The sequence below is a fragment of the Lathyrus oleraceus genome, chromosome 1, assembly GCF_024323335.1.
Source record: "Lathyrus oleraceus cultivar Zhongwan6 chromosome 1, CAAS_Psat_ZW6_1.0, whole genome shotgun sequence".
NCBI lineage: Eukaryota > Viridiplantae > Streptophyta > Magnoliopsida > Fabales > Fabaceae > Lathyrus > Lathyrus oleraceus.
Genome location: NC_066579.1, coordinates 461,935,683 through 461,959,325, shown reverse-complemented (window position 1 = coordinate 461,959,325; position 23,643 = coordinate 461,935,683). Strand labels below are relative to the sequence as shown.

General features: G+C 33.0%; 2 protein-coding genes across 2 annotated transcripts; one reads left to right on the top strand and one right to left on the bottom strand.

The window, feature by feature from the left end:
- The first annotated feature begins 2,116 nt into the window (after window positions 1-2,116).
- On the top strand, window positions 2,117-6,023 carry LOC127085878 (nifU-like protein 2, chloroplastic). The gene is made up of 4 exons (XM_051026437.1): window positions 2,117-2,357; window positions 2,433-2,535; window positions 3,916-4,226; window positions 5,611-6,023. Exons 1-4 carry the CDS (start codon window positions 2,277-2,279, stop codon window positions 5,797-5,799), a joined length of 684 nt encoding a protein of 227 aa, XP_050882394.1. The 5' UTR covers window positions 2,117-2,276; the 3' UTR covers window positions 5,800-6,023.
- Window positions 6,024-8,368: 2,345 nt separating this feature from the next.
- LOC127085867 (ATP phosphoribosyltransferase 2, chloroplastic) lies at window positions 8,369-18,311 on the bottom strand. Its single transcript, XM_051026427.1, has 11 exons — window positions 17,860-18,311; window positions 17,124-17,183; window positions 14,963-15,076; window positions 11,435-11,500; window positions 11,227-11,334; window positions 11,033-11,116; window positions 9,541-9,642; window positions 9,303-9,416; window positions 9,132-9,212; window positions 8,842-8,961; window positions 8,369-8,650 (listed from the first exon to the last, which is right to left on the bottom strand). The coding sequence occupies exons 1-11, from the start codon at window positions 18,055-18,057 to the stop codon at window positions 8,555-8,557; spliced, it is 1,143 nt and encodes a 380-aa protein (XP_050882384.1). The 5' UTR covers window positions 18,058-18,311; the 3' UTR covers window positions 8,369-8,554.
- Window positions 18,312-23,643: the final 5,332 nt, after the last annotated feature.

Sequence of the window (23,643 nt, the reverse complement as noted above, 5' to 3'; positions counted from 1 at the left end):
CATAATGCAAAACACTAACATCTCTATCGTGCCTTATCCCAATCTCCATTAACGTTTGCGTATTATTTCTTCACAAAACTTCAACATATCTTCTCCAACTCGTATGGATCAAGGAAACGTCTCACAAAACATGCAAGACAGAAATACAAAACTCATTTCTTTGACTTCCTCTTTTCATTTTAAGTACCTGGGACATTTCCACCATTTACGTTATGAGTTATGTTATTGTTCAAAATATTTGTTCTTTATGTTTTTTTTCTTGTTGTTGAGACGGTAAAATCTTATAGGTTATATGTTGTTAATTTTTGTTTACTTATTTCGTTGTTTTTGTTAAGGTCGTATGTTGGTATTTGTGTTATTTTTTATGTTTTTGTTAAGTTGTGTTGATGTTTTTGTTGAGGTATGTTGTTGTTTTGTATAGGTCGTATGTTTTTGTTTGTGTTATTGTAGATGTTTTCTTTAGGTATGTTGATGTTTTTTATTAGGTATGTTCATGTTTTGTTATGGTAAGTTGTTGTTTTTGTTATTGTAAATGTTTTTGTTTAAGTATGTTGAGGTATATTGTTGTTTTGTTAGGGTAAGTTGTTGTTTTTATTGATAAATGTTGTTCTTTGTGTTATTTTAGATGTTTTTATTTAGGTATGTTATTATTTTGTTAAGGTAAATTGTTGTTTTTGTTATTGTATATGTTTTTGTTGAGGTATGTTGATGTTTTTTTAGATGTATGTTTTTATTTTGCTAAGGTAAGTTGTTGTTTCTGTTATTGTAGATGTTTTTGTTGGGGTCTGTTGATGTTTTTGTTAACGTAAGTAGTTATTTATTTTATACATGTTTGTGTTGTTTTTGATTTGTTTGTTGAGGTATGTTATTGTTAATATTATTCCTGGTACATTGTAACTTTCATTTTGTTTAGCCAACATGTCATAGAAGATGAGTTTATTATATCATATGTGGTTTGAGTGTTTTATTAATCCTTCACTAAATATATAGCCTTTCGAATTGAACTAAAAATAATAATGATATGAAAAAGTAAGTTGTATTAGAAAATTACTTACATTGATCAATGTTTTTTGAGATTTTTATAATTCATTATCTGTATCTCGCTCTTTAACGGTTATAATTTGATTCACTACTTCTAATTTTTCAATCATCACTTTCTTCTCTACTAGTTTTGTCTACAAAATTAATACTTTACAGAATGATCTAGTAGAGAAGGGTGTTAGTTGAAGAATTAGAAGCATTGAAATAAATTATAAATGTTAAAGAGCGAGATACAGATAATTAAATGAAGGAATCTCGAAAAACATTGATTAATGTAACCCGTTCTTCTAATATAGTTTAATTTGTCATATTATTAATTTCTAAATCAGATTGAAATATTATATGTTTAGTGAGCCGTTGGTGAAATTATCATTCTACATAAGTTATAATAAACTCAAGTGAATATATCATCACAGTCTTGGTGATATATATGTCTCAACCATGGTGAAATATTGTGTCTAATTCTTTCACTATGGTTGGAACATACAACCGTGGTGATATGTTGAAAATATCTTAAAGTGATGACATTGGGTATCGAGTCCATGACCATCTCACCTTTTACTACAATTGGTTTCTTTAATCATGGTGATATGTTATGCATTATTATATTTTTACCACAACTACCAGTTTGTGGTGGTAAAGAGGGTGTATACTACCACATCCTTCGTTAAAATTCTTCTTTTAACTGTGGTAAAATATTGTTTTTGTAGTAGTGATAGCTTTCTCCCTGCAAACACAAGCATGTTGGGACACTCTATAATGTCTTAATCTTTTCTAATTATCATACATTTGTCCTGCAATCAAACAAACACAATAGAGATAAGCCAAAACATGAAACTAAAAACAAGATGCCAAACCAAAAATAAGATATCATGAAGATCCAAATTATATAATCCGAACTACATGCAAACCAGAGCCAGACAACACATAACAGAGCATGCGAATCCTATAAGACATAATGCTAATAAAGACTACCACAACAAACATCTTTATTGCATTTAAAAAACCTATGGTGCAATCAGTAACCCAAAAACATTGACTATAAAGTAAAACCCACAAAGGTTGGGCTTAAAAAGAAAAAGCCCAAAAGGAAGGAAGCAGAGGCAGAAACGGAATTTGCTGCGAATTGCGATGGTGTTTGGGTGGTGAGAGAAGAAGAAAACAAACAAACAGAGAAGAATAATTTCGAACATTTTGATTGATTAGCTCTGTTAGGTCAAAATATCAACACACCGATGCAAGGTGTGGTGCTCAATACACAATCTTACTGTAGATCCCTTCAATCTTCTCCTTCTTCTTCCTCCAACACCGAAAAGGTTCCTTTTCTATCTTCGTCCTTGCGTTTTTTTTTGTAAAAGCAATCTCGTTATAATATAGTTTCATCATCGCAGGGTACAAGGTTTTTCGGTAAGCATGTTCCTTTTAGGAGGACGAACAATAACTCTCTGCGTCCTTGCGTTTGGTTTCATTCACCGCACTCTACACGTCCATTTGGTTAGTTATCCCCTTAATTCTTGGAATATATTGTTTTCTTGATTCAGATAGTTAGATAGTTGGTACTAATTATGCAAATACTTCACTATGCCCAATTCGAATTTCCATGTATTTCTTAATCTTTAACATAGCTTTGTTTGAATTGGCTTAATACTTGTAAGTTTGTTTGTTTGAGAGAGTTTACTGAAACAACTTATGCTAGTGAGAATGCCTCCTTCTTCTGCCATTGGTGGCTATGAGGATTGACTCCATGGAGCAGAAAATGCCAACGGTTCTTTCTGGAAGGACTTTGGTATTTATGTTTTTTTTTTTTAATTCAATTGTCTAGATGTCGGCGTCGAATGCGAATTAGCTGTTTGAAATGGCTTCTGATTCACAATTAGAGCTGAAATGTGCAATTACTTCACAATGGCCAATTGTTTTATACAACGTATGAAGGCGGGATAGTTACATTTACTATGGTGGTGGTTGGCAATGTCACAATTGGACAGACAGATGGTGCAAAGAGGGACCAGTTTTTAGAATATAATAATTTGGAGATTTGTTATCTAAACTTTGCAAATTTGAATCTGTGTTGTTCAGTGAACAGTTTCAAAATGAAAAGATGTCTTGGATTGGTATGAATGGAACATTTTACAAAAGGTTATCAATTTGTAGTTTCATAATTATTAGAAGACTTGAGTTGACAGTTTCTAGCAATGTAGTCAAGATCGAGTGCTGGATTCTAAGATCTTACGTGCTAAGGATGCTTGAGAGTGCTACAATCAGAGAAAGATCGTTTTCGTTTTCGTCGCAGACGTGGTCAAGATCAGGCTTTTTGAAGCAAAATCGTAAAAAAAACGTGTTGGGTCTTTTTTTTGGGGCCTTTATTATGGTATTCATGTTGTTGTGTATGTGTGTGTATATACATGTGTGAAATTACCCTTCTCCCTTTGGTAGGATCTTACTGTCGTGCTAACGATCTGAATTTTACGATCTTTCACAAGCCAATTGATTCTACTTAATATCTCGTGCTTGACTACATAGGTTTCTAGCGTAAACGCTTATACAACCTATACATAAGTTGTGTCCAGCTTATTTCCCTATGTTGCCCAAAATGGCTTCTGAAAACAATTCATCACTTATTTGAAAATAGTTTGACTTATTTTATCTTTTGTTGTATAAATAATTTTTACATAAACACTTATAAGGGCGTAATCAAAATGTTGTTTATCTAAACGATGCCATGAGTATATGATTGTGTATAAGCCTAGTACTAAACGCCTTAATTCCTAATTCAGGTTTAATATTTCTTTCTTGAGTTTATATGTAATAGCAATTCGGTTTGGGAAATTGGGAGTTGGAACCCCTAATCTGATCTTCATTATCATGTTTTTACAGCTATAAAGGCCGTTGCCGCTCCAGATCCAGCTGTGGAATTGCCATTAACTGCCGAAAATGTAGAAACTGTGCTCGACGAAATTCGACCATATCTCATTTCTGACGGTGGAAATGTTGCTTTACATGAAATCGATGGCAATGTTGTACGGTTAAAGTTACAAGGTGCTTGTGGATCATGTCCGAGTTCTGTTACGACAATGAAATTGGGCATTGAACGGCGATTAATGGAAAAGATCCCTGAAATAGTCGCAGTTGAACCAATATCTGACGAAGAGACTGGACTTGAGCTAAATGATGAAAATATTGAGAAGGTTAGTCATGTGTAGCATTATGACTATGCATTGCATATACTAAACAGTTTTAGTGATGTGATAATAAAAAAGGCCTGGTAAATTTGTTTTCAAAACACTTTTGTTAAAAAACATAAAATTCGATTAATTGTATTTGTAACTTAGATATATTTTTACGAAATGGTATATAAAGAATCATATTGCAAGGTATTTGTAAATGACTTAGCTTAAAATATGCATAAAGAGATGTTTGTTACAACTTAAGAAAATAAGATTTCACGTGTCAAACTGGTTCGACTAGTTGCTTACATGTATATCATTTAAGCATGTCCACTGGATGGATTCATAGGAGGCACCGGGGAACACAATGTGGAGATCTTGCAATCATAGTGGAAACAACACGTTGATTTGGAAACCAAAATGACATAAGAACCTAGTACTAAAATATTCCCATAATGAATGGGAGGTGTGTGTAACTGAAGAGAGATCAACGTCGCTTACAAAATAGCGGTGGTGAATGTGTCATTTAAGTATAACTTAGTGGAGGTGAATCTGATTCTCCAAAAGAGAAAAGGAAAAAAGAGTACAAAAACTACTTTGAGTTGTTCCAGCTTTCTCTTTAAAAAAATATTTTTTAAAAAATCAAGGTTTAAAATTAGGTATATACAAAACACCTTTTGAAAATCAGAATTTTTTTAAACACAAACAATTGTTAAAAACTACAATCGAACACACTTATAGTTGTTGAAGTTTTTCATGGGAATTCTTCTAGACAATACAGATGGTATGATGATTGAATTCAAATGAAAAAAGAGTTAATAAATACTGCTAAGTGCTAATTACTGAGTTAATTTTATGACCATCATAGAAGGCAGATCATATGTGAAGTTCAAACCCGTTGGGGGTAAAGTTACTCACTTTTGTCATAAAACTTTCTTGGAAGTAATTTGTTATCTAAGTTAACTAAAAATTTAATACATTTCTCATGCAAAAAGTAGCTAGTTTAGACAATAGAAAGTAAATTTCTAGCGTAAATCGATACACTGTTTACTTGGTGGTATGTGATTTCAGATTGAGTACTAACTGTCAATAGAAAGATGTTTTTCCCGTTACGTGTTTAAACTTTGAATGTTCTGCATTTTGCTCTACGTATAGGATTAAGGTTATTGAATCTAGTCTGAAAGATCAAAGTAAACTTAATATTGACACAAGAAATGGGACATGGATAGAGTCTTTCTATTATATCTTTTCAAATCATTATTATATCAAGATTAATATCATTATCTGTGTTTAGTTACTATTGCGATTGCAAATTGCAGAAGCTGTTCACTTGTCTTAAAGAGCACATGTTTATGTCTGTTAACCTGAAATATTCTCAGAGTTTAATATGTAGCAACTGTCTCAGGTATTAGAGGAAATAAGGCCATATCTGGTTGGGGCAGCTGGTGGATCTCTTGAATTGGTAGCCATTGAGGAGCCAATAGTAAAGGTTCGAATCACGGGTCCAGCTGCCGGTGTCATAACTGTGCGTGTTGCTGTTACACAAAAATTGCGAGAAAAAATACCTGCCATCGCAGCAGTTCAGCTGTTATGATATTTTGGTACAAAACGAAGCGAGAAGATAAATTATATGGCATTCTTGTAATCTTTCATGAAACACTAATGGAAATAAAAAGTATTACATTACATGTGATGTATAGTAGATTCAATATTTCACACAGTGGAAGAAGACTTCCATTACTATTACAGTCAAACTTCTGTTTATTATTTGTATTTGTAGCTCAGTAATGTTAAAATTGTGAATTTTTAGAATGGTTATCTGTTTTGCATTGCTAATTTTATATATTGGGATCCTGATTATAATGTTACAAATCAACCATGTATCTTGAGTATACCTTGATATAAGTCATCTAGGTTCTCTAAACTCCATAATTTATGAAAAGTACTTTAATGTTATCGAGTCGTTGAATATGAAATGTTAAAATTGTATTGGAATGAGATTTGTAACTGATGGAGCTTATCTTTAATCTGACACTTAAAAACTCTTGTGATAGTTAATAAATAAATAGTACCAATTGAAGTTCATATGTTTTAGATTTATTGATAATGCTGTTGATATGCCTATCATGTGTTGTTGTATGCTCAGCTAGTATATCCATATGTTGTGGAGCAACAACATGCTTGGTTGATAACATGCTCTATATCATATTTGTTGGTTGCTTTTGTTGCTACTATTGAAAAGAATAGAAGTGTTGATATTTTTTATTTGATGTTGGCATGTTACGGAGTATTTCGCATGAATTATTAGGGTTGTAGAAGGGTCAAATTTGGGTTTGTTAAATTGATAGAATTGAAAATTACTCTTTCCATTTTCAGTTTCAACTCATTTTTAATTTATGAAATTAGTTACATCTGTTTTTATATTAGCAAACAGATTACCTGCTATGGCAGGTGTTTGTACACTCAACCTGACAGATATGACAGATATCAATCTTGAGACTAGGCATTTACTATATTAACCTACACTTAGCTATTATTGGGAAAAAAACACAAGTGTCGATCATTTTTGAGTTGGTGCTGGCATGTTACGGACTATATTGTATGAATTATTAGGATTGTATAAGGGTCAAATTTGGGTTTGTCAAATTGATAGAATTCAAAACTAATCTTTTCATTTTCAATTTCAACTAGCTTCTAATTTATGAAATTAGTTATGAAGACGGAAATGTTTGTTTTTATATTAGCAAATAGTTGACTTGCTATACCAGGTTTTGGTACAGATGTCAGTCTTGAGACTGGACATTTTACTATATTAAGCAAACCTACACTTTATTCTAATATAGAGTGAGCAACCTCGAATTTATGTATCAGAATAAGAAATTTAATTGAAGTTAGGGGTTTATTAAGAGCACATGGTCATTCGTCAGTGTCAAGGATATGTACGATTTGTAGTTGATTGACCAAGACCTTCTCTCCGACAAAGAAGAGGTTTATCTTCATGTGCATTGTTCTTGAGTGCATTATGAGATTGTAAGCTAAGAGAATAGCAGATACGCAGAACTATAGGGACTTTAGTTGACACAATTAACTTTTTAAGAAGAGTTTAAAATTAAAGGAGGTCAGCAGTTGCTCGTGCAAAGTTGTTGTATTATACCTCAGTGTTGGATCTGGTCACATGTTGCTTTTTGGACCACCAGAATATGATATTTGAGCCAAAGTAGATAGTTGCACCATAGGTGCTTCTTCTATCATCTGGGTTTGAAGCCCAGTCAGCATCACATAAAACCTGAATAAAAGGAGGGCAGTTTCTTGAAAGGGGAAAGAGATGGATACCATGGCCAATTGTACCTTTAAGGTACCTCAGAATTCTCTTCCTCTCATAAATTGACACACTTTGCTAAGAGAGAAAGCTATGTTAGATATAGTTATGGTAGCATATAGGCGGACACCCACAACAGACCTATACATGTAGGTACAATGCATTGGTGTATGAATAGGGCTAATCTCAAGCAACAAGTCTTGATATATTTATATTAGGTTTGGAATAAGGAGTTATGTGTTGCTTGCTTCACTTTACTACCTAGAAAGTAGTCTAGGTCACCAAGATGTTTGAGAGAAAATGTCACATTGAGCTTGGTGATGATAGTGTGTGTGTGTGAGATACACTGGTGAGGATACAAATTTTAAAAAATAAATAATTAATAATAAATAAGTAAATATAAAAACTAAAATATTTTGAAAAATATAGGGACGGATATAGGGTATAGTTTCCTTGATTGGGATACATGACTATATCAGCCATAGTTTGATGATAGTTTGCTAGCACAACATAATTTGCTTATTTAGTTAACTTATTTATAAGTAATAATCTTATTTTAATAGTGAGTTCAACGAATACCCAAGATAAAATGAAGATTATGTTATAGAATGAGATTCCCGGTTTCGGTTTGTTCCTACACATATACCAAATCCAAGACAACAACTTAATTGGATCTACCACCCGAGAATCATCACCCTCAGCTTAATTAATTAAGTAATGCTGGGCCTTCCAACAGGTTTCTAATTTCGCATGCATCAAGACCATTTCAAAGTAGATACCAGCTCCTTTAGGTAGCTGGTAACAGGTAAAATCAACTAAAATGTTATAAATTACAACACCATAGTTTAACCAACACAACAATCCAAGTATTATTAAAGAGAGAATTAACTGAAGAAACTAATGGCTTGCTACAAAATTTTAAGCATACAGAATTCTTTCATTTCAGTTTTCTACAGTTTTCTGCATTTTATATTATCTTTCTGTGGTGGGGTAACAACAAAACAACTCCTCAAATGGAGCACATATATGACTAAAGCCCAAGTTTAGAAAGGAGCTGACGCCATCTAGGAGTTTCTTCGTCAAAAATATAGGTCAAAGGTGATACAAGAACTCCGCTGCCTCCGATCTGGCATCATAGGAACACAGTCAACAGAAGATTGGTATGAGAATCATGATAAATAAGAAAGAATTAGTCTTTTGATATGCAGTTCAAATAGAAGGCATGGTATTTAGCTAAAATGTAATGCCATAAGATAAAGCAAGAACTGAGAGGAGTACAATAACTTTTAAAGAGCTGACACTAGCTCAAAAACCCACCGCTCTCAATTGTTGAATAGACTTGTACAATGCCTTCTTGGGCACACATATGGTTATGGCATAGTAGTCTGCTGCTACCTTTCCATCGCGCTTGCTGAAAACTGGACTTATAGTGGGCCCCTGCATATGAACCATCAAGGATATCTCTTAAAATCAGGAGTGGTCAAAGAATGATTATACTACTCACTACAGATCAGATTTTGCTCGTGCGAAAAGCAAATACAGAAAGGTAGAAGATCCTTCCCCGAAACTAATTAGGGTTGGGAAAAATGTTTCATCCCGTATCACACCTGCAGTCCCGCTAATGATGGTTGGCTCAGTATTCTCTCAGCCACTTCTTCTGCACTACTTCCTCTCATGTTTGCAATAACCTGCCAAATCTAGCATTAGAAAAATGAACAAAAACAAAAGAAGAAACTGGAGTTTGGGGAGATGGGGAGTTGTAAATTCTATATATGCACCGTGAACTGCCCCATGGCCCTCAGATGTGCCTCCAATCTTTCAAGCATCTCATGAGTTGTTTCAAGTACTCCTGTTCGACTGATCAATGATTTCCTGCTTGCAACAAGAGCAGCCTGAAAAGTGTTCAATTGTTAGAGTAAAATCAAGTCTGACAAGGCACAAGAAGCAGCAGTTTCCTGGTGCGTTAAAAAAACAGATCATGCTAGTTAAAGGTCATAAAATTTGACAATTGCCAACCTGGCTCTCCAAAACAGTTCCACCTTTAATTTCCTTCAAGTTATTTTCTTTCAACGTAGTTCCACTACTCACAAGGTCCAGGATAGCGTCAGCAATCCCCATCTAAATAGAGCAAAGACAAACAACTATCTAAATGAATCAAAAATATCAGATCAAGCATATGGTGGCAACAGCATCAATGAGATAGAGATGGTCATGAAGCAATTAATTATTTCTTTTTAGGTGCAAATACCAAACAAACTGAGAAAATGATAATAGCGAAATATTTTATATGGGAAGAGGATATATTTTCTACAAAAAAAAAATTGTAATTTGCATCATGAATCGACTCAAATCATAACTGATACACACAACATATATATTGCCATCTATCACTAAGAACAGAGATGGTCATGAAGCAATTAATTATTTCTTTTTAGGTGCAAAGACCAAAAAAAAACTGAGAAAATGATAATAGCGAAATATTTTATATGGGAAGAGAATATATTTTCTACAAAAAAAAAATCGTAATTTGCATCATGAATCGACTAAAATCATAACTGAAATACACACAACATAGATATTGCCATATATCACTAAGAACAGAGTTCAAATGACAACATGCCTCAAAATCGGAATCCAATAGTCAAATACATACTCAATATGGGTGGGAAGGGTAGCTCAACTGGCTTGAACTAGTTGGTTTAAGGGTTAAAGGGAGTTGAGCGTTCAGGGTTCAAGTCCAGGCAAGAGTGAGTAACTACTAACAATTTGTCATTCAAAAAAAAAATTTACAGACTCAATCTCACATCACTCCCCCTCCTCCCCTAGCATAAAAGAGAAAAAAGAACTCAATACAATCAAGTTTAACAAATAAACCAGAAATTTGTAATTAGATCAAACTTCTTAATTCGGCGGGTCCTAATTGCTTTTACTTTAACAATGCTACAAAAATCAGGAACTTTAACAAATGTCGGTCAACATGGAACGTTCACCTTTCCACTGAGAGAATATAGAAGGGAAACGACAGCCCATAAAGCTTATTATCTCTTGCAGAATAAAAAACACATATAAAAGGGGAACATTCAAGAAATCTATAATTTATCATTTTTGACACTTGACAGCATATTTGTTGTCCTCGAATGCAGAATATTGACCACAAGCTAATCAACCAGAGAGAATACATCTTCAGTTTTACAGTTATTCATCCTATAAAATTTGAACATAATCTGTTTCAGCAATTAGACATAAAAAATTGTCGTCCTTGATCTTTGGGATCACAGAAAACATTTAACTGTTATTAGTGTATTAAGCTATACAAAAAAGACAAAAAAATTGCCATAAGAAAAACAGACAAAACTTATCAACAACTATATCAGCCAAACTCCTTCCAAACCCCAGTAAATATCATTTGATAGTATAAGTAAAACTCATAGCAAAACAATCAAATATATGCTTTATAATAAGAAAACATAAAGGAATAACTTCTAATAAAACAAACACTGTCTCTCACCGCAGGAGCAGCCTCGAGTGCTCCGTCAGCAGTTGAAAATGCAACATGCTTAATGCCATTATCTTTCATAAATTTAGGACCCAGCTGAACAGTAAGAAGAAAATTCAGATCAGACTTTCTCTTTTAGAAGGAAAACTGCAGAAACTGTAGCACGGATAACACTAAAAAACATTAGTTGAATGTGAATCACATACATAAGTGAATCCAGTTGCAACTCGCAGAGGCTTTTCTTTTGTCCATTGAGGCATTTTTGCTAGTTCCTCTAGTGAATTTACATTTTCAAATATTCCATACTGTGGAATCTGAAACAACAGAGGTTACCTAAGAGAATTAGTTGAACAATACAATGATATTGGTTGGAGTAGGATCTAGCAGTTTCAAAAGCATGTAATTTTAACTTACTGCAATTGATAAACGGCAATCACCATAATCCAATGCCTCGTGGACAATGATAAGATCTTCACTACCCTGAAAAGGATAATCGTTAAAAGATTTACAAAATTGATCCTCATGGATATCTGATAGAAACTAGTATCTATGTTAATAAATTTAGATGCCAACAAGTTTATTACACTGAAACACTGGAATTCTGTATCAGAAACAGAGGACCCACAATGTTACAAGATATCACACCACAAACTAATTTAAAGTTAAGAAAAGGATGGGCTTGCGGTTACAAAGTGGTTCCCTTCCAAGAATTAGAGAGTCTGGTCTCTCCCTCCCAAAAACCAGTCCCAGAAAATCTGCAAACCTCCATTCCCTATTTATTTGAATTACAGACAGTTACAACCAACATAATTAAAATTACAAACTGACAACATTAACTCAGCCCGTTGGCCTATGTCGTCTTCTTATATTGTTTATTGATATGAGAGGATTGAACTGCAATTGCAGTTTAGCTAGTTAAGCTTAGGGGAAAAGCAAAGTTCCAAGCTGGAAAATTGTAGATATAAATTAGATAGACAACGTACAAAAAAGAAACAAGTAGAACTGTCAATCAAGGCTAAAGCGCACTAAGTCATGAAATTTTAACATGTGCAGAGACATTTTCCATGATCCTAGAGATGGATGCTTTAAAGAAGTAAGTTGATCTTGAAACATTTCTAATATTAGGTATAAGACTAGCATCTCCAATTTTGGACTTGTCAGAACTGTGGCAAAATAATTTTTTTGCATGAAATTAAAAGTCACTACTTAATGCTCTCAATAGGAATTGTCAGGGAAGTCTAACTCATGTTAGTTATCTAAATATAGGATAAGAATTTTTAGTTTATAAGTTGGCAGATATGGGATATGCTATTCTTATTTCTAATAGGACTTTGGATATGGGCCTAAGCTCAACAACTAAGCTGAGCAGGGTGGTAACTGACGTTGCACTAAAAGTCCGCTCAATTTTGTTAGTGAATGGGAGTACGAGGGCAGCAAGGAGAGTGAGAGAATCATTTAAGTTGATTGTTGATGGTCTGTTAGGAGAGTAGTCTCTCTCTGGTAGGAGCTTAGCTCTGGGATAGGAATCTTAGGCCCCCGTTTATTTTGTTTTCATTTCAAGAATTTTATGTTTATTTTAACTTGTTAATAAGGAGATTGAGACTCTTAAAAGAAACAATTGTGATAGAGAGAAGATGAAATGCTAGCTTGGGATGATGCATTTTTGGAAATAATGAAAACAATTTTTTGGCATTTTCATTGTTTCTTAAAAATGCACACAATGGTTCGCTCCAATAGTCTAGTATCTCCTCATTAACAAGTTAATCTAAACATATATTTTAAGAAATGAAAATAGAAAATGTTTTCACAAAGTAAAAGGGGCCTTAGATTCTGGCTATCATTTATGAGCTCAACTCTTCCGTAAATAATATATATATATATATATATATATATATATATATATATATATATATATATATATATATATATATATATATATATATATATTCATTATTTTGAATTTACGGGTTCTATCAATGGTCCAAACTGCCAGATTATCGAGAGGAGCTGATGAAGTTGCCATCTCACTCATGACACTGGAGATGTTTGAACATTTGGATGCATTGGAAGCGAGAATCACACAGTGAGGACTCCCTGCGAAAAACTGCGGAGGAGTTCTGTCAAATCAGGATGACAGAGTTCACGAAACTGCAAGATCATCTATCATCTGGGGGTGCTCATTCTTTCTCTTACTCTTGAATGTTCAGTTCCAAATCTAAGATGGTGAGGATGATGATCGAAGTAAATCCAGAGGGCTCAAACTCTCGGAACAAGTATCTTAACAAAAAAAACTTGTAGTCTTTGGTGTGTGTGTGTGTGTGTGTCGCAACAGCAGTGTTAGAGAGGAATGAAGAGAAAACCAAGGGTAATGAGCTTGAGGGTCGAGTGGATGACACCTTTTCCTTAGCAAATGAAGCAGAGTGAGTAGATGCAGAAACAGCCACGACCAATTGTGGCGGCGGAAACCCTCCATACGGGTATAGCGAGAAGCAAGACAGTGGTCGACCTTCATTGAAACCTCTGGACGTTGGTCGACCTGCGACGTCAATACAGCGGTGAGTCCTGCCGTCCAAACCACCAGATCTATGCGATTCCATCAGCACCAGGACATACTCTTTGATGGTAGGATTTCCTTGAGAAGAGGCTCAGTTAGTTAGTCTTCAATTCGGTGGCACATGGGCATGGTGAAGGAAGTGCAACGGGAAGAAGAGTTCAACGATAGAAGTCAATTTCTCAAGCTCGGACTTGAGGAAGATCTGTTTTTCTAGCGGCGAGTGGTGATAGGACTCTGGGTTTGGGCCTAAGCCAAACAACTAAGCTGAACAGGGCAGCCACTGACGTGGCATTAGAGGCCACTCAGTTCTGTTGGTGAGTATGAATATGAGAGCAGCAAGGAGTGAGAAAATCATTCAGGTTTCTTGTTGATGGTTAGTTAGGAGAGTAGTCTCTCTCTGGGAGGAGCTTAGCTCTGGGATAGGAGTCTCTCACTCTGGTTATCATTTTCCTACATTGTAGAGCCCATGAGCTCAAATATTTCACAAATATTATACAGTTTCATTAAATTTACCGGTTCTATCAATTTCTTAAAAAAAAAAAAAAAACATATGACATCATCAATTATGAAAATGATGGTGAGCTTCAAGTGGAGTTTTAGCCTTAAAAATTTTAGCTTCATCACGTTACATCTAATAGGAAAAAGTAGGGGTGGCAAAAAAGCTGGTCCGCCCGTTTTTCCCGCCATTTTTTGCAAAACGGGTTGGGCCTGCAAAAGCCCATCCCCGTCCCATCCTTTTTTTGGGTGGATGCATGCCTAAACAGGTGGCATGGCTTTTTGCCACTTTTAGGCTTTAGGAGCGGCAGGGCCGGGCAGCCCACCCCAGCCCCATTTTTTAGCGGGCCTAGCCAAGCTTTCCGGCCTGCCCATCTACTTTGCTTGGCCTACACTGCCCCATTTTTTGGCGGGCTGGTCTTGTCCGTTTACCACCCCTAGGAAAAAGATTGAGTCAAACAGATAAAAGGTTGAAAGAGAATATGATATTGCTGCTAATGTGGCAGCAAAGAAGACTAAAGAAAAGGAAAAGAGATGGTGATCTAAGTCATCTCCAAAGAAATTGAAGGGATCAGATGAGTAGAGTAGAAGGCATGTTTTTCAAATTTTAACTTTAAGAAAATGATGGTATTAAGCATTGTCAATGGTTTCCCTTTGCTAGTAATTTTGTATCATTTACCACATATAATATAAACTACGTAACCGGAAAAAACAATCACATCAATTGAGAAGGGTAGTTGCTGTAAAACTTAAAACAGAATGTAAATTGTTGTACATATAATCATTGGCATTTGGTCGATGGAAGGTGAGATGCCTTACTTGCATAACTAAAAGAAATAAATTAATAGAAATTTCCCCAAAAGATAATAAACAAATTTCACAAATATGCTCACCTGGCCAAACTCACTGATTATATCGAGTCCCACAATACCAAGGTCAAGATCACCTGATAACAATTTTCTTACAACGTCTTTAGGCCTCTGGAACCAGACTTCCAAGTTGGAAAGCTGCAATGTATGAAAAATCACTTGTTATCCTTTAGAAGAGCTAGGAGGAGATGTCACCTCACTCAAGATAAACAATATTCACTTTAAAGTGTTTAGTGAGTAATATCAACAGTTGATGAACAAATTAGTGGTTGATAATTTTGTATCATGTGCATGTGCCTAACAAATCATGGGTCTGTTGAAAGATTAATCTTTGATTTTCTCACATTACTAAGTACTTTAAAGGAGTCAAAACCAATAAACAGGTATAAATAATAACATAACGGGTTTCTTCTACCAAAACGGATTCAAATAGCAAGACAAGAAGTGGCATTTGTGGGCATCAAAAGCAAATGCCAAACTCAGTAACTTAAACTAGCAACTACAACAATGTGAGTAGCAACATACACATAGGGTTGATTTTAAATCATAGGTGGGGTTGAACAGTGTAGTACACTATGTCAGTTAATGTTGGTGAAACGTGAAGTAATGGAGTTCAAAACTAGATTTGCTCATGGATCGATTGTCCACATAACCAATCCACAACCATTTATAATCCACTTGTTATAACCGGATGCTATAACCAATCAACACAATTGGTTTTATTTTCACAAAACCCATTATAAAACCGGTTATATGCATAACCAGTTCTATAACAGGTTTTAAGTTTTTAAAACCAGTTTTAGACATGAAAATTCATTTTTAAAAAATGGTTTTTGAATTTTTAAAATCGATTAAACTAGATTCATAATTTTTTACACCAATTTTGGATATGGTATTCTTGGATAACTGGCAGTTTATGCTTGCTCTGACATTTGGAAACCATTGGTGAGCCATTAATGTTGTTGTTTAGTTATTCATAGATGCATTATTCATTATTGTTTCAAACATCATGTAAACAACATAATAAAGAAAGCAATTAATTTAGTACCTAGAGTAATTAGTAAGTAATCATGACATGACAACTTATCTAACCAATTCTACTAACTATATATCTATCATTCTACTAACTATGAAGTGAACTAACTAAATGACAATAGAACCAATTAACAGAAAGCTAAGCAACTCTAACTGGATGTAAACCTGTAACATTAGGTATCATGTAATTTCAAAGAAACTAACCAACTCTAACTGGATCTAATCAAGTAACAGGTATTTACAAAGACTTCAATTTTTTTTAAGGTTTTGGATCAAGGAATAGTGCAAACTTCAGAAAAGAAAAAGAAAAAAAACAGTCCGTATGTTGTAGTAATGCTATTAAAATCATGACAATTTGGTATTGCCAACTTTCCTGTTTTAAATTTCTTTAGAAAAAGGTAAGAGAAAACTTTTGAAGGGAAGTCAGCTTATTCTAATAGAGTATTGAAAGTGTGGTTTTCAAATGGATTCAATCACTATTGTAGTCTCAGTATTAGGGTATTTTAGCATTAAGACCGCTAGCTACTGCGCCTGCATCAATTTGCAATGAGTGGTTTTCTGTAAGATAAACAGTGACAGCAGTTGAACACTTTGGTTGAAAACTTCTTGACATAGCTAACAATCAAGTTGAAACAATAGTAGAAGCACATATTCTCTAAAATCAACCAACTTCCTACATTCATTATTAATCTAATGTAACAGAAATTAAAATTGAGCTTAATTAAACCATCCTAAAAAAGGCTATCTTAATGTCTGCAAAAAGAAAAAAAAAACTAAAAAATTCAAAACATAAGACTAACAAGAAATGTAGAAAGAAGAAAAGCAAGCAGAAGACACCAATTAACAACAGCAAGAACCATTGTGTGAACATATGCAAAATCATTTTTCAATAGCAAAAACATTAAACTCTTGCATCAAACATAAAGGAGCGGAGAATAAAAACAATGGGGAAATCTGAAATTCGATTATGTTTTTGATTATGGATATCCACAAATCCAAGAATAGAGCCTGTTAAAAAATTATGCATATTTATCTGGAATTTATAACCCGGATTTGGATATAGGTATGCAGCTTAACCGGTTAAAATTAGCAACATATTCAAAACTAATAAGTATTGCAAAGTGAAGATAAAAAAGAAAAGGCATCTTACCTGAGGAATCTGTGCAACGTACTGGCGAGGATTAACCTGCTTCACTGACAATTGACAATCCTTCAAGGGCAAAGGAGCTGAAGTTAGTAACAGAGAGATAGGGTGTTTTTAGTAAGCACTCAAAAATTTAGCTTATAGCTGATACCTCAAAAGCTTATAGCTTATAGCGTTTTTTTATAAGCTATTTCAAGTAGTGTATACTTATCATTCTTTCTCTCTATGTTATATTATCTTAACTAAAAAATTAAATATTAATCTATCATATTTTTCTATATCATTTCATATATATAACCAAGGTTTTAAAATCAGTTTGCCACCGCCAAAACGGAATTGGCAGGTTATGCAAGGTTTTTATGTTAAACAATAAATTGTAGTTAATTCACACCGCGACCGCGACAAATGCAACCAGTATCGCAACACCTTACCAACTGAAATAGCTAAAGCCTTTACGCGACAGCAACGCAATTGATATTTAAAACCTTGTATATAACTAGCTGAATAGGTAATTTCAACAAACAGTTCATATTCAATCTGTTAGCTTATTCAAGTTAACATCGATAAGTTCATTGAGAATTGACAATCCTTCAAGAACAAAGGAGTTGAGGTTAGTTAGTGTTAGTTAGAGTTAGCTACAGAGAGATAGAGTGAAATTACACTATTTGTGAAAGCGAACGTGAAATTACAGATGCGGAAATTAGTAACTGAATTTTGGAGGAGATAGGAAAGAAATTGGAACCTTGAGAAGTTCGAGTGTGTCAGAAGACATTCGACCTTTGCTCGGCAAACCGAGACGGATCTCTTGCCGGGAGGAGACTGTGCCGCCAGGGTTGCCGTTGAGGACTTGAGGTTCGGAAATTGAGGCGGAGGCGTAGCAGCAATGAGTTCCGGATTTGACGTAAAGAGGGAAACGAATCTGGCTCATCATCGTCAACATTGCAACTTCACCGGTCACCACCGATTTCCTTGGCCGTTTCTGTGAACAATACTGCTCACTGTACAAATGTATACTATCTGAACTCACAAGTGATGATGAGTGCAAAAATGATGACACCTGATAAATGGGGGTTATTTTATCTTTTAGTCCTTTGAAGAAAGGGCTTTAACAATAGTAGATTTACAAATAGCACCCTCACAGATGCTCTCGACTTAAAAACGCATATTCGCTCTTTCTCAAAGGGAAAATGCTTTTTAGTAAAGTGTAGAGAAACCAAAAACAAGGATTTTATATAAATAGAAGATGTTATAGATATATAAATAGAAGATGTTATAGAGTCCGCTTATTTTAATTTTAAAAAAAAATGAATTTTATAAAATTGTTTTTTAAAAATTATAAATATTCAAATACAAATATTCAAATTCAAATACAAATATAAATATTCAAATTCAAATACAAAATAAACGGCCTCATAATATCAATACGGCATGGTCTAGTATAAATAGGAGTTAATTAATCCACCAATTATATTGAGACAAATACAAATATTTTCTTTCTTTTTTAAAATTTAACCTTGCTTGCTAAGTGATGAAATATGCAAAATGCGGAAAGTAAAGAACACGATGAAATATCCTAGTTCCCTTCATAATCTGAAGGTACGTCTAATTCCCTTTGTACTTTTGAAGTCACCTTTCTTTGAGAGTTTTGGACAATCCGACTTTATATGAACTTGTTTACCACATTTATAACATGTGATATCTTATGTTGAAGTGGAAGCCTCATTTTTCCTGAAATGTTTCTTTCTTTTTACATAATTAGAGGAATTGACATTTATATCAAAGAACTTACCAAGCCTTTTCACAAGGAGCATAAAGTCTTCGTCTTCCTCCGGTGCATCACCTTTTTTACTTTATTTCAAATCTACTTTCAAAGCAATGCCTTTGAATTTCTTCTCTTGACTTTCATGTTTTTCGAGTCTTCCAAGTTCAAGTTCATGTTCTTGGAGTTTTCCGAACAATGATGCGGATGTCATGGTAGAAAGGCTTTTCTTTTCCAAAATTGTCGTCACTTTAGGTTGTCATTCCCTAGTCAAAGATCGAAGCACTTTAAGATTGAGATCATCATTTGTAAAGGTCTTACCGAGTGCAATCAAATCATTTATCAAGTGTACAAATCTTTTATGCAATGCAACAAGGGATTCTCCGGGCTGCATTATGAATATTTCGTACTCTTGACTCCGGGCTGCAATAAATAATTCGCTCCCCAATATTACATATCAGAGCATAACCAAAGCTAACACAAATAAACTAAAAGAAATAACTCTAGAAGCTAACTTTTTGTAAGTAGAGTTTGCACCTAAGAGGAGGGGGGAGGGGGGAAGGGGAATAAGGTGCCTTGAAATTTTCTCGGCTTTAGCCTTTATTCTGGTTAATTTTCTGTTTACTTGTTAAGTGATGAAAGATGTAAAATGCGGAAAGTAAAGAACACGATGAAATATCCTAGTTCCCTTCACAATCTGAAGGTACGTCTAATCCCCTATGTACTTTTGAAGCCATCTTTCTTGGAGAGTTTTGGACAATCTGACTTTATATGAACTTACTTACCACATTCATAACATGTGATATCGTGTGTTGAAATGGAAGCCTCATTTTTCCTAAAATGTTTCTTTCTTTTTACATAATTATAGGAATTGACATTTATATCAAAGAATTTACCAAGCCTTTTCACAAGGAGCATAAAGTCTTCGTCTTCCTCCGGTGCATCACCTTTTTGACTTTATTTCGAATCTACTTTCAAAGCAATGCCTTTGAATTTCTTCTCTTGACTTTCATGTTTTTCGAGTCTTCCAAGTTCAAGTTCATGTTCTTGGAGTTTTCCGAACAAGGATGCGGATGTCATGGTTGAAAGGCTTTTTTTTCCAAAATTGTCGTCACTTTAGGTTGTCATTCCCTAGTCAAAGATCGAAGCACTTTAAGATTGAGATTATCATTTGTAAAGATCTTACCGAGTGCAATCAAATGATTTATCAAGTGTACAAATCTTTTATGCAATGCAATGAGGGATTCTCCGAGCTGCATTATGAACATTTCGTACTCTTGACTCAAGGTATTAAATCTAGATCTTTTAACTTCGGTGGTTCCTTCAAGAGTTTCAACCAAAGTGTCTCAAGTTCATTTGGTTGTTGTACATTAAGAGATATGGAAGAATTCATCCATATTAAGAGTATTTTGTAGAAGATTTGTTGCTTTCTTGTCATATAGAGCATTTTCTCATCATTTTCATAAAACTATTTTTTGTGAACATAACATTTCTCATCATATAGAACATTTATCTCATCATTTCTCATCATTATTATAAAATAATTTTTTTATTTCTAAATTATAAAGTTAATTTAAAAATATTCTTTTTTATTTTAGTATTTTTATAATTTAGAGAAAAACCCTTCAAACTTTAATTACCCACTATTCATTTAATGGCAGAAACAATATTTAAAATATTTATTTTATTTTCATAACTTTTAAATTCAAACATTATGTATAGTTGGTATGGATGTTTATGGTTGACTTTTTTTTAAATCTAATTTATTATAAAATAGTTTTTTATTTCAAAATTATAAAGTTAATTTGAAAAATAAAATTTGCTTTAGTATTTATATGACTTGAGAATTTTTTTTCAAACTTTAACTACTCATTTATTCTTTATTAAACGACAGACTAAGTATTTAAAATATTTATTTTATTCATAACTTTTAAGTTCAAACATTATGAATTTGTTGATTATGAGAAAGCATTTGTACTTTAGGGTTTTTCTTTAAGAGCAACACACCTTTGTGAGAGACACACCATACACTCACACAAAATCTTAAGGTGATATGTGTGTGGATTCTCCTACTTATAAATGATTAAGTCTTGACATTTCTAATAAATGCGAGACTTCCCCACACTACTCACACTTGTAATTTTAATACTCTCCTCGAGCGTGAGTCTATCCATGATTTTCTCCCTCAAGTGAAAGCTCTTTAATCCATATACACTTGTACCACCGTTGACACTTTTCAACGAGACACTCTATCCACGACCATGTATGGATACTTACGATACAAGTGATCCAGTCCCATTCATTCGAACTAAGGCTCGTGATACCACTGTTGGGACTATTCCGGGGGTCAACACTATGAAGCATTTTTACTTTGGGATTTTTCTTTAAGAGCAACACACCTATGAGAGAGACACACCACACACTCACCCAAAATCTTAAGGTGATTGGTGTGTGAGTTCTCCTATTTATAAATGCTCAAATCTTCACATTCTTCCTCACACTACTCACACTTGTTATTCTCAACAAAATTTAGGCCCAATACATTAATTAAGAAGAGTAACACTAATGTATGAATCACAGCTCAACATTATTTCTCTTCGATTCTCTTTCTAGTGCACCACTTCTTCCTCCTTTTTCTTCTTCATTTCTTCAAATGTGCTTCATTTTCTTTCTCCTTCGATTCCTTCTCATGCGTGACTTGATCCAATTTTTCAAACAAATAACTTATTTCTCATCATCTTATCCTCGTCCATATTCATGTATAAGCAAAATTTTGAAAAAAGTTAAATTGAAAATAAATCTTATTCAAAGGTGTATATCTAGTTATTGGTTCTTTAGTTCTTAAAATGTATCATTATCTTTTGCATGCCAAATAATCAAATATATCAAAAGATTATATCAAAATGAGATATGTTTATTGTTGCATTATATATATATATATATATATATATATATATATATATATATATATATATATATATATATATATATATATATATATATATATATATATATATATATATATATATATATATATATATATATATAATATATATATATATATATATATATATATATATATATATATATATATTATTTTAATATTGAAAGTTTGGATCTACAAGTATTTTTTTTCGTGATTTGTTTCTTTTTTTCAAGTTTTTTTTATTTAACAATTTCAATTTTTATTATAGACCTAGGAGATTGAGTATGTTGTTTTGTTATCAAACAAATTTTTAAAATAGTGATAATTTATTGATAAATATGAAAATATAAAGATAATTTTTCTTAAGTTAAAAAAGCATTTCTTTTCTTTTGTTGATACATATTAATGATTTTATTTCATAGCTAAATAAAATAAAAATATATCATAGAATTAAAAAATAGTTAGCTGATTTTTTATTGTTTGATTATTTAAAAAAATACTTTATTTATTAGTTAACAAAAAAAAAGTTTTAAAGTTCTGAAATGTAAAAGAACATTATTTACAACCGAAAGTGTAAAAGAAAAAATATGAAAATTTGACATAATGAAGAATTTATCATAAATGTTGAAGTTGACATAGTATTGTTACATATTAATGATTTTATTTCATAGCTAAATAAAATAAAAATATATCATAGAATTAAAAAATAGTTAGCTGATTTTTTATTGTTTGATTATTTAAAAAAATACTTTATTTATTAGTTAACAAAAAAAAAATTAAGTTCTGAAATGTAAAAGAACATTATTTACCACCGAAAGTGTAAAAGAAAAAAATATGAAAATCTGACATACATTGATGAAGAATTTATCATAAATGTTGAAGTTGACATAGTATTGTTACAATTAATTAATTGGAAATAACTAAAAAGAAAAAAAATAATTCGAAAGGGAATTCACTTACTAATCTTCTTGAATACATGTTAATAATAAGTAAAACTGATAAGTTCAAACAAAGCTGAAAAAGATAGAAAAATTATGAAAAGACTGAGAAGAAAATAAAATACAAATAAAATATATAGATAATACAATTTAAAATTATGTTTAAATGCATATTTGGTCCTCCTTGTTTTGACGTTTTAAATAATTGATCCCCCTACTACAAAACCTGCAATTTTGGTCCCTTAATTTCGATTGTGTTTGGATTTGCACGGACCCCTATTCAATTTTGATTATGTGTCAATTCATTAATGACGTGGCATATACTATTTGGATCCATGTCAACATTTCCTAATATTTTAACTTCCAGCCGGATATTTTAATGTATGAAATATTAAAAAACATTTTGGAAATAAAAAAAAAAACAATTTTTAAATTGCTAAAATTGAAATTCTTCCATGCACTTTGTTCGTTCTTCATAAATTGAAACCATAATCCCCTTTAGGCAAACCCCTGATCTCCTAATCACTTTCATCGTTCAAGTGTGCATTTTGTACAAGCTGAAATAAGAAAGACCAGGTTGAAATGGTTCATGATGAGAGTGAGGATTCATACCATTTATATACACCTCCACGGAGTGGTGATGAGGATGAGAGAATGACGTACCCTATCTATGAGTCTGGTTAGGGAATGAAGTTTCAACTATGGATGATGTTTACTAACAAAGAAATGATAAGGGATGTTGTCAAGGATTATGCCATGGAAAATAAAAAGAATGTATTCATTAAGAAGAATGATTCCAAAAAGGATTGTGGTTAAATGAATTGATGGTTATAAGTTCTACATGAGATTTATCAAGAGGTTCGACAACCAGTTCTGGCAAGTTATGACTTTAATTGAAGATCA

Coding starts and splice junctions, on each gene's coding strand:
- LOC127085878 (XM_051026437.1), top strand. CDS start 2,277: ATGCAAGGTGTGGTGCTCAATACACAATCTTACTGTAGATCCCTTCAA. Junction 2,358..2,432: donor CTTCCTCCAACACCGAAAAG/GTTCCTTTTCTA, acceptor TCATCATCGCAG/GGTACAAGGTTTTTCGGTAA. Junction 4,227..5,610: donor ATGATGAAAATATTGAGAAG/GTTAGTCATGTG, acceptor CAACTGTCTCAG/GTATTAGAGGAAATAAGGCC.
- LOC127085867 (XM_051026427.1), bottom strand. CDS start 18,057: ATGTTGACGATGATGAGCCAGATTCGTTTCCCTCTTTACGTCAAATCC. Junction 9,643..11,032: donor CACTCGAGGCTGCTCCTGCG/GTGAGAGACAGT, acceptor TGCTCTATTTAG/ATGGGGATTGCTGACGCTAT. Junction 9,417..9,540: donor GAACTGTTTTGGAGAGCCAG/GTTGGCAATTGT, acceptor AACACTTTTCAG/GCTGCTCTTGTTGCAAGCAG.